Source organism: Triticum aestivum, chromosome 7A (assembly GCF_018294505.1).
Source record: "Triticum aestivum cultivar Chinese Spring chromosome 7A, IWGSC CS RefSeq v2.1, whole genome shotgun sequence".
NCBI classification, from domain to species: Eukaryota; Viridiplantae; Streptophyta; class Magnoliopsida; order Poales; family Poaceae; genus Triticum; species Triticum aestivum.
This window is the reverse complement of record NC_057812.1, coordinates 507,210,000-507,221,679: the sequence shown is the minus strand read 5'-3', so window position 1 is coordinate 507,221,679 and position 11,680 is coordinate 507,210,000. Positions and strand designations below refer to the sequence as shown.

General features: G+C 47.5%; 1 protein-coding gene across 1 annotated transcript; it reads left to right on the top strand.

Moving 5' to 3' along the window:
- Window positions 1-9,610: 9,610 nt before the first annotated feature.
- On the top strand, window positions 9,611-11,249 carry LOC123151476 (probable WRKY transcription factor 27). Its single transcript, XM_044571174.1, has 2 exons — window positions 9,611-10,219; window positions 10,319-11,249. Exons 1-2 carry the CDS (start codon window positions 9,780-9,782, stop codon window positions 10,947-10,949), a joined length of 1,071 nt encoding a protein of 356 aa, XP_044427109.1. The 5' UTR covers window positions 9,611-9,779; the 3' UTR covers window positions 10,950-11,249.
- Window positions 11,250-11,680: the final 431 nt, after the last annotated feature.

Sequence of the window (11,680 nt, the reverse complement as noted above, 5' to 3'; positions counted from 1 at the left end):
TGAAGAACTTTCCTCTCACTTGGGGGCTTACCAGCGAACCAGCTTTCGCTTAAGTTAAAAACCACTCTGAGTGGCGAGCTTTCCTTTCACTCGAGGGCTTAGCTACAAACCAGCTTTTGCCTAAGTTAGAAACTACTCCGAGTGAAGAAATTTCTTATCACTTGAAGGCTTAGCTACCAACCAGCTTTCGCCTAAGTTAAAACTACTGTGAGTGACGACCTCTCCTCTCACTCGAGGGCTTAGTTGCGAACCAGCTTTCGCCTAAGTAATAAACTACTCCGAGTGACGAACTTTCCTCTCACTTGGAGGCTTAGCTGTGAACCAGCTTTCACCTAAGTTAAAAACCATTCTGAGTGATGAGTTCTCCGCTCACTCGGGGGCATAGCTGCGAACGAGCTTTCGCCTAAGTTAAAACTACTCCAAGTGACTCTCCTCTCACTCGTGGGCTTAGCTACGAACCATATTTCGCCTAAGTTAGAAACCACTCCTTTGAGTGGAGAACTTTCCTCCCACTTGGGGGCTTAGCTGTGAACCAAATTTCTCCTAAGTCAAAGGCACTCAAGAACTCGACGGAAAGCATTCGAATAACTCCAATAGTTCAAAAGCGACTACAACTACTCGAGTCCAAGACCTGAAAAGAGTTTAAATACATACAAATCTACTCGGCATACCGAGGTAAATGGTTAAGACTTAAAGTTTTCCTCACGCATCTGAGGGGCTGGTGGGCTCGACAATGGCCTCGATGAATGTCTCCATGAATTCTTCAAACTTGAGCTTCTTCGTGTTGGCAACCTTGAGAGCCTTCAGCTTCTCCTTGTTTGCGTCCTTGTAGTGGAGGACGACGAGGGATATCGCCATGCCAACTCTACAGTGGGCGGCGGATCTCTTCCATTTTTGTACTCGACGGGGGATTTCGTTGAGGAGAGCCATCATCGTCTCCAGATCATTCTGGAGCATCTCCTCTGGCCACATCTCCTTGTCGATCCTGCTCACCATGCCACGTGGGCGAATGATATATCCCAAGGCATCGTTGAGGCGGGCTTCCAGTCGGAGAATGCCCAAATCGGCCTTGTCCCTGACAATCGACCTGGCCGGATCCAGATCCCTCTCAATCCGCTCGGTCTCCAACTCGAAGTTGTGACAGTATTCTATCAACAGAAACATGACAAAAGTCACATGTGCGAACGATATTCACTCGGAAACAAATAAGGTTCCCTCGGGTGATGCAGAATACCTTCGAGCTTGGCACACATCTCCTTGGTGATGTCTTCTATGTACTTCTCCACAGAGTCCTTCTTCTGAGTAAGCTGGGCAACCTTCTTGCTTAGAGTCTTCTCTTCTTGCTCGGAAGCACTCGCCTGGGTCTTGAACTTGTCATTCCACTCGGCCTATCGCTTTTTGAGCTCAGCAATTTCCATCTTCGCATCCTCAGTAGCAGTCTTCAGCAATTTTTTCTCCTCCTCCAGTTTCTCTTCAGCAGCCTTGGTTTTCTCCCTTGCCACGTTTTGTGCCCCCGCCAGACCGTTGTCCTTGTCGACAAGAGCCTGCTTCATAGTTTCTAAAGAAATACAATTCCTGAGTCGCGCTTGGATTCGATGGTTTTCACTATGCACATCTGCTCGAGTGAAGTCCCACGGTTCAAAGAAAGGAAGAAAGTGAAAACAGGGCACTCGATTGTTGAGACTTACCTCCCATGGTCTTCACTTCCGCCTGCGTGCGAGTTGTGTTCCTCTTCTCCACCTTCAGGTCCAGTTGGAGCTAGTTTGTCTTCTTCTCCAGCGATGCATAATGAGCCCCAAGCTCGCAAGTTCTCTGGTGTACGGAAAAGGAAATGGATTAGTTGACAGTGGAAAGTACTCCGAGTGTTCGGAGATTAGCACTCCTGGAAGGAACAAGCTCCATTAGTGCGAGATCCTGAAGTGCCATATGGCCTCCGAGTCAGTGACAAACCCCAATTACCCAAGGATCGGCACTCCCGGATGGAACAAGCTCGATCAATACCAGATCCTGGAGTACCCTTTGACACAAACTCATCCAACACAAGTGGTTGGTTCAACACACTCGGTCAGCCGAGGAGAGCACAGTCTATAAGACTCCCGCCGACTGCCAGCAGTTGACAGCAGTCTCGGGGGCTACACCCAGTGGGTGCACTCAGCGTGTCCCCACTGGAAAGTGACTCGTGTTGATGAGCTAAAAACAAACACGTCTTCAGTCAGACTCCCTCCGATCACCAACAATCGACGGCAGTCTCGGGGACTACACTGAGTGGGTGCACTCAGCGTGCCCCCACTGGAAGGGTGTCCACTTGGAAAGGTCTGCCCAATCCGAGTGGTAGAAAAAATGGAAACAAAAGTGTCGTTCTAAGACTATCGTCGATTGCCAGCAATCGATAGTAGTTTCAGCGACTACACCCTGTGGGTGCACTTAGCGTGGCCCCATGGGACTTATGCACCCGCTAGGTGTACTACAAATCTACCAACAGAAACCAGTAGGAAGTTCAACTCGCTACAAAGCCTAAGGAATAAAAACCAATTGGAGATCAACTTACGATGGCACTTACTCGAAGATTCGTTGGAGAGCAGCACTAGCATCATATGCCACCTTGCTGGCATCACACACCTCCTTCAGGCACTGGGTCGTCGGCTCCGCCTGGACCATTGCCTCTTTGCTGGCTCCTGTTTGTTCCTCTGGCCCTCTAGGTGTCGAGCCGATCGTTTCTTGACCAGACGAGAAAGCGGATGATCCGGAGGTGGTATGGGTACCGATGGTGTGAGCCGGAGCCATTACTGCAAGGAGGAGGGAGAAAGGCTTGATTAGATATGAGGAGAGGAGAAGGGGTGGGAAGGCGGGGTGGATGCGAGTGGCGGTGCACCTGAAGGAGCGGCGGCATGATCACCAACAACGAGTGCTCCGGATGGGGTCTCGAAAGTCACATTTAAGAAAGAAAACCTATTGTTTCAATCATTTTTTCGCCTAGACATAACTTTGGTCTTATGACTATTTTTGTCGGCATAATCCTTTTGTGTGTGTGTATGTGTGTTGATGTGCATCCTAGTAATGCAAAAGCGGGGTATATGCTCATTATATTTATATTCCATTGATGATTCATTATGAGTTAATAACAAGCACCCTTTGTCAAATAAAATAGATGTTCCAACTCAAAAGAACAAGATACAAGTAGATGCATACTATGCATATGTAAAAGAAATACACTGATATCTGAGGTACACAAAATACTGGCAAATAATATAGCTGTTATATATATCCATATACTTGGCATTTTTGTATAGGTTTCTTGATGAAATTTTGCATGTATGTACTTTATAGTGAACAAATAACTTTGGATACTAAGCACTTGATAGATAGTTAGCAAATCTATCCCAGCATTATTGGCCATGGGTTATCCTCCTCACTACACCGGATTCTGCCACATGTACTATCGAGAAGATTTCATGGCTAAGCACAAGCACAATGCACCATATGTAAAACTTGGAGAGGCGAGAGCAACAATGAAATAGTAATCGTCAATTGTTAAGTTTAATGTGTGATGCTATTTATATGGGTACAAGGGACTTGTGCAATAAGCATCTTTAGGCCTTGTACAATGCTAGTTGCTTAGAGAGGTGCTTAGAAAATAAAGTGTTTTTTCTGAACACCAATGCCTATTTCTACAGAAGAGGTGTCTAATTAAGCGTCTACTCTCTACGAATAAACACTGGTTTATTTTTTTAAGCATCCCCTTAAGCGCCTTGCACTGTACATAAGCAGTCACGAGCATAGAGTCGCGTTGGTTGACATCTTGAGGAATAACAAGGACCGACGGTTAGCATTAGTGTAGATTCTCCTTAATTAACTCATGGATAATTAAATCCTAACACTATATACTCAGATGCCTAAAAACGCATGGTACATCTCTCTTTTATTTTAAAATCTTTCATACTTTAATTCTGGCCAATCATTCCCCTTTTCACTTTATGATGTAGAATGCACGACGTAACACGCACAAACCTTAAAACACAAGCACTTTTCATTTGTTTTAGATTCTTTCATATTTGTATTCTCTCAAGTTTTTTCTCTTAAAGTGTTGCCATTTGCTTTTACTCTATTTTGTTCTGTTCAACGTTTTTCTTTTGCAGGGGTATTTTGTTCAATGTTGTGGTACATTCACAGCACAGCTTTGTTTTCGTGGTATGAACGATGAAAATTAAATTCATATCTTATACGTACTTTATCTTTATCTTTACTTTACTAATAAAGCACGCAATGTTTCTGTTGGGTTCATCGTCGTTCTTTTTTTACGTGCACCGTATGTTCACCCTCGCTGCTTTTTCCACTCGGTCCGTCTCTGGTACATCCCCTGCTCGCTATCTCCCGGGTCTGGCGCCCAAGGTGGGGTACGTGTGCGCACAAAATCAGCCCGACTGTCGTCACGATTGGACTAGATCGAGCAGCGAAAATTACTTTATGTGGCGAGATCAAGCAGCGAAAATTAGTTTCTGTGTGAGGATTATTAAGACTCATAAATAGTCCCACCTTGCTCCTTTGCATATAATCCAATCAATTTATATACACAGGCAATTTTGCCCCATCAGATCTCAACAAGAATAGGAAGGAAACATAATGAAGGAATTAATCCCACAAGAGGGAAGATGGAGCAAAGGAATACATGACAGAGGGAAGGGAAGGGGTGGGGGAAGACGAGTCGGAAGTGGAGATGGAGGCCGAGGCAATGGCGCAGCGGCAACGGCGACGGCACGAGCAACCAAAGAAAGAGTGAGACACACACAAACAGGAAGGCGTGAGGAGGCAAGAAGAACGGAAGGGTTTGGGCGGCGGAGAAGAGGAGCAAGAGGGAGGTGGCGGTCGACGGTGGCGGTGCCGCCGCGAGGCGAGAAGAGGAGCAAGAGGGAAGTGGCGGTCGGCGGCGGCGGTGCCGGCCGCGAGCCGGAATTGGGCTCCTACCTGTGTGTGACGGTGCTGGAGGGGGATACAAGATGGGATCGATGGGGTTGGGATTCGATCTCCCTATCTGTTAGGTAGGGGTAGGGTTAACAGTGGTACGTGGGTCGAGCTGAAAAATTAGATGGGCGGGCCTATAGTTGGGTTGTCCAGGCTGATGCACCCTCTCGTTCTTACTTTTATTTTCTTTTTTCAACTAAAACGGAACTTGATTGTCTAAAAAAACTAAACGAAACTTGATGAAAAGTAAAGAGAGGAAGAAGGGATTTAGACCTATTTCTATGGGATCGGAGAAATAAGAGGAATTTAAATAAAGTGTTTTGGGGAATTTTACCATCTTTAAATTTAAACAAGTTTAATTTAATACAAACTTGTTTGAATTTAAAGTCTAACTAAACCAAACCCAAATGGGTTCAAAATTTAGGAAGCGGCGTTTTGATGGACACATTAACTTTTTTCCCGTTGCAATGCACGGGCATATGTGCTAGTATATATTAATAAATACTTTATACGCATGTGTAACTCTATAAGCTTACATGTTTACGTGAATATTCGGTCGTATTTTGAATATCCAGGCTCTGAGGTGCAATGCACGCGAGCATTAACAGTAGAGATACAGAAGAGCGTTGGGGCATGCATATTGTTTCCCAGCTGGATCCCCGTTTGTACGTGCAACATCAGGCATCGACGCGAGTGTCCCACACGTCCGCCGAAGAGCCACCGCGCGCGGCCACATGTCCAACGGAGCGCCTCCCCGGCGCGCTGGCCGTGCGCCAGAGCGCCCACGTCGGCACCGCGACCGGCCGAGCGGCGCAGCCCGCGGCCGAGATATCTCAAACACAACGTCCAAACTCCAAAGGCGATTCCGGGCTCAACCGTTCGCAGTTTCCTCCGCGTCCGTCCTCAAAAGGCAAGGCGGCCTTGTCAGCACCCGCGGCCAAGGGATATGCCGCCGTCACCCGCACCCGCTCCACGCGCGCGCAGCCCGCGCCGATCGATCGGCTTGACCGTCAACGCGCGGCGCGTTTACACCGTGGGCTGCGCTGCCGCGGCCGATCAAAACCCTTGCGTGCACTGCGTTGGCTGATGTCACTGGCGCCGGTCAATCCGAGCCGCTCGTCGTTCTTGGTTTTTGACGACCCGACCCGGTTGCGTGCCCGCGCGACGCTCTTTTCACGCGTACACGCGACGGGGAAAAATTCGTCGTTGGGAAGTTGGAACGGTGCCTGGAAGCTAGCGGGCGGGAGAGCGGATACGGGATGCCGATCATTGATTTGGGAAGATGTGTGGGAAATAAATGTCGGGAAGAAGATGAAGATATTCACCGCTGGCAATCTTGTGTGGGGGCCGTCGTTGACGAGCTTCGGCCACTCTGCTCATGCAGTGCAGCATGCTTGTGTGTTTTGTCTTACCGGAGGGTGGCTAGCCGGGCACTGTCAAGACATGCCTTTTCTGATTTTGTTTTCAGTACAATATATAGGTGGCTAACTAGGCACTGGCAAACATAGTAATTTTGGGCGACTAAACTGTTCATGTTGTTCTATCTTCTGCAGTCAAACGCTATGACCGGAACACCACCGCCACCCAAAGCTAGTCAAGGCACGCCCTTACTTCGACCGGTAATGATGCTACGATGTGCATCTAGGCGGTATCGAGGTTAAATTACCTTCTCTAATAATGGAACGTAGATTAATTACCATCATCCTATTTCAGCTTCAAGCAATTTGTTCAGAGAAAGGATGGTAAATACCAAAAAGGAAACAAAATCATTGTTAATTTAAAAGTTCATACAATATGAATTTCATTTAAATATATTTTTCACCCAAAATACTGCAGGAATATCCACGTAAAACTTATGTAGTGCAGAAAAGAAATATCAGTCTCTCGCAAGTCGCCTCTCATTTTGTAAATATTCATATGTGTTTAAAAAAACACAATAGTCATCACAATACTACCTGACGCACAGTAAAAACTCCATTGGTGCCACACAAGATGGCCAACAAAATCTACCTGACGCCCTATCATACATGTCGCATTATAGTAGGGTGATAAAGTTCACATCATATAGAGTTATAAATGGCCAATACGCGGCCTAGAAATTCTACCCGACGTCATCATATATGTTGCATTATATGGTGTATTATGTTGTACATCATATAGTGTTGTCAATGGCCAATAAGCAGCCTGGAAATTCTACCTGACGCCATTGTATATGTCGCATTACACGATATTTTACGTTGATAAGTTGTACATTATATAGTGTTGTCAATGGCCAATAAGCGGCCTAGAAATTCTACCTGACGCCATCATATTTGTCGTGTTATACAATTGTATCGCGCTGATAAGTCGTACATTATATAGTGTAGTCAATGGCCAATAAGCGGCCTAGAAAATCTATTTGATGCCATCATACATGTCGCGTTATAGTAGGTTGATAAAGTTCACATCATATAGTGTTATAAATGGCCAATAAGCGGTCTAGAAATTTTACCTGACGCCTTCATGTATGTCGCGTTATGATAAGTTGTACATATAGTGTTGTCAATGGCTAATAAGCGGCCAAGAAATGTTACCTGACGTCATCATATATGCCGCGTTATACGATGTATTGTGTTGATAAGTTGTACATATAGTGTTCTCAATGGACAATAAGCGGCCAAGAAATGCTACCTCACGCCATCACATCTGTCGTGTTATACGAATGCATTGAGTTGATATATTTTATATTACACAGCGTTATGAATGGCCAATGAGCGGCCTAGAAATTCGACCTGACGCCATCATATTGGTCGCGTTATATGAATGCATTAAGTTGGTATATTTTATATTACAAAATGCTATCAATGGCCAATGAGCGGTCTAAAAATTCTACGTGATGCTATCATATATGTCGTGTTATACGAATGCATTGAGTTGATATATGTTATATTGCACAGTGTTATCAATGGCCAATGAGCGGCCAAGAAAATCGACATGACGCCATCATATCAGTCGCGTTATACGAATGCATTAAGTTGATATATTTTATATTACACAATACTATCAATGGCAAATGACCGGCCTAGAAATTCTACCCGACGCCATTATATTTGTCGTGTTATAGGAATGCATTGAGTTGATATATTTTATATTACACGGTGTTATGAATGGCCAATGAGCGGCCTAGAAATTCAACCTGACGCCATCATATCGGTCGTGTTATACGAATGCATTAAGTTGATGTATTTGATATTACACAATGTTATCAATGGTCAATGAGTGACCTAGAAATTCTACATGACACTATCATATTTGTCGCGTTATACAAATGCATTGAGTTGATATATTTTATCTTACACATTGTTATCAATGGCCAATGAGCAGCCTAGAAATTTTAACTGACGCCATCATTGTTTGGTGCTCAGTGCTTTATATATAAACCGGGGCGAAAGCCTTTTTCGATATATATCATGTTATACAAATGCATTGCATTGATATATTGTATACTATACATTGTTATCAATGGCCAATGAGAGGCTTAGAAAGTCTACCCAACACAATCATATATGTCGCGTAATACGAATGTATATCAAAATTCTACTTGACGCCAACATATCTGTCATGCATTACTATACAAACATATTGGGTTGATATGGTTTGCATCTTATAATGCTATCAATGGCCGATCTCTCGTGTTATTGCTATATACAGAAAATTAACCATTCTAGTTGAAGTCATGATCAACTGATGACGGCGTACACAAACTTGGTAGTAATAACTCGCGTGCCCACTAAATTCAAACCCGAGCACACCATTGTGATTGTCGCAATATGTTAACAAGCATCATTCTTTCCATATCTTTGGTTGCATTTTATTCTCTCGACATAAACATTCATGTGCTTCGCGATCACTGTCGTAGGGGCATTCATATACTAATGCGCCTAAAATGGCCACTCAACTCTGGTTAGTGTGGATATAATCGTAAAATGTGAGCATAACGAGTACTCCCTCTGTAAAAAATATATAAGAGTGTTAGATCACTAACAAGTACTCCACCGTAAAGAAATATAAGAGCGTCTTTGATGATCTAAACACTCTTATATTTCTTTATGGAGGGAGTATGTATCTTGGCAGCCATTGGTACATAGGTTAGAGCCGTACCAAATTGATTAGTCTTTTTTTTTTGCAATGGACCAAAATGATCAGTCAACTAATTTGTGTTTTGTATTGGTCTAAAATCCAAATTCCTGCTCGTATTAGGCATCTTCATAATCAAGTTCACTATACCCGGTCCCAGTCAGCTCCATATATTCGTCTCATGAATCATGATAAGCTAAAACATGAGTAAGCAAATATAGTAGACACGGTAGAATAGTCGCCAATAAATAAAGAAATAAAAAAGAGAAGAAAGAAAACTTATGTTCACATGTGTTGCGCTCTTGCTCCTCCGGCAACGGTGAAAACTGAACACGTCCCCACCGAAAAAAAGAGAAAAGGAAAGCAAGGGTGAAAACATATTCCTAGAATCGACCGTGCTCTGTCCCCCCTGCCCTCTCACTCTCTCACCCCTTTGACTTTGCCCCGAAAGTCAAGTGGGGACCGTGCCCCACCCCTCCAGAGACCACGAGGCCGGCTCCCGATAAAACGCAGCCCCCTCGCCCCCCTCTCTCCTCCTTTTCAGACACCACGAGCGAGGCCGGATCCAATGCCCATCCCCACCACCACCATCTCTCTCCTCCCACCAACAGCGCCAACAATAAACTAGAACCAAAAGTCAGCGCCCCCCCTCCTTTCCTTCCCTCCTCCATAGCCAGCAGGAACGAGCTCGAGAGAGGCCGACCATGGACAGCGACGCCGGGTGCTACTACCTCGGCGGCGGGGGCGGCAACGACTGGGACCTCAACGCCGTCGTGCGCTTCGCCTGCCGCGGCCGCGTCCTCCCGCCGCCGCCCTCGGACGACCCCTTCTCCTCCTTCCTCCCCCCGCCGCCGCCCGTCGTCGAGGACCACGGGATGCCTGACGCCGCGGCGTCGCTCCCTGATCCGCCCGTCGACGGGAACGGGGGCTCTGCTGCCGTCGACGAGCTCTCCATTGCCTTCTTCGCGCCGTCGGCCGCGCTGCCGGCCTCGCCTCAGCCGCCGCCGCCGCAGCAGCAGCAGCCAGCGCCGCCGGCAGTCGAAGAAATGGTGCCGATGCAGCAAGACGTGGCGGTGCCGCCTCCGATGCTGCTGACCGCGGGCGCGCAAGGCCCCGTCGGCGAAGGGTCGAGATCCAAGAGAAAGTACGTCCCGAACACTGAATTTTTTCGAAATAAAATGTTGCTAGCTTATCGTGTATGCCTGTGCTCACGCGTGCGTGTGGATAATCGGCGTCTGTGCAGGAAGAAGGTGGTGAAGAAGGTGGTGAAGCGGGTGGCGGCGGACGGCACGTCGGCGGACCCGTGGGCGTGGCGCAAGTACGGGCAGAAGCCCATCAAGGGGTCGCCGTACCCGCGCGGGTACTACCGGTGCAGCACCGACAAGGCGTGCGAGGCGCGGAAGATGGTGGAGCGCTGCCGCGACGACCCCAACTCCTTCATCCTCACCTACACCGGCGGCGAGCACAGCCACCCCGCCCCCGCCCACCGCAACTCCCTGGCCGGCACCACGCGCAACAGGCAGCAGGCGCCGGAGCCTGCTGCCGGACAGAGCGCTCCCGCCGCCAGAGCCGAGGAGTCGGCGGCGGCGGCGGCGGCGGAGCCGAGCCCAGGGCAGTCGACGTCGGGCGGGATGTCCCCGACGACGCCCCTGCGCACGCCCTCCATGGAGGAGTACAACCAAGACTCAGAATTCGACGAGGCCGCCGGCGGCGCAAGTCAGCCGCCCAAGGACGTCGAGAAGGACCGCGAGGACGAGCTGGTGAAGATATTGGAGGCGTGCGTGCACGGCGGCGACCCCAGCATCCTCGTCGAGGAGACGTTCGTGGTCACGCCGTGGGTCACGGCCCCCGGCGGCGCGGCCGGGTGGAGTTGACTCCGCCGCTACAGTCCGTACATTGCCATATATAGCAGCATGCTGTCAATTATAATCCTGGCTCGTTGCAGCGGTAGCAGTAGAAACATAAGAGAAAAGAAAAAAAGATAGAGGTGGAAGAGAGCATCTGATCCGTGCTACAACCCCAGTGCCAGCAGGCCGGTAGTTATTCGCCTAGTGTAATTAAGTGCTAATTAGCTCCGGAGTAATACAGTAGCGAGTGTTCTTTGATGGCTTGATTAGAGTACTTATACTGCATGTATAATTAAACCAAACCCAAAGACAATGTTTCTTTTTCTTCTTCTTCTCTCTTGACATGTTTGGGCCATTCAATGGCTGCCTAGCTTTATCTAGAGGTTTTTGGTGCTACATTTGTGCGTACACTAGCTAGACTGATCATGATGATGCAGCCCCAGTTGCACCCAGGTGATGGAGCAAGAAGGGCGAGATAGATAAAGGGAGGACAGAAATGGAAGAAGGGAAGGGGAGTTGGTGCATGCTGTGGGTGGCTCCCCTTGTCTCTTCCCTTTCACTGTGTGCCCAATTTGTGTGTGTAGTGCCTTTCTGGCTGCAGTGCAGTTATGCTTTTGCAGATCAGGACCATGTTGCTCCGGCCCAATGGATGGTACCTTTTGATTCTCGGATCTCGGTCCTGTGTGTATTGGGACGTACTGCTGCTGCTACCAATCCTCATTTCCCTAATTTTCATGTTGCTCTTCTGGTGAATTCAG

Excerpts from the sequence above, each read along its gene's own strand:
- LOC123151476 (XM_044571174.1), top strand. The coding sequence starts at position 9,780 with ATGGACAGCGACGCCGGGTGCTACTACCTCGGCGGCGGGGGCGGCAAC. Across the intron at positions 10,220-10,318 it reads GGGTCGAGATCCAAGAGAAA|GAAGAAGGTGGTGAAGAAGG; the intron begins GTACGTCCCGAA and ends GCGTCTGTGCAG.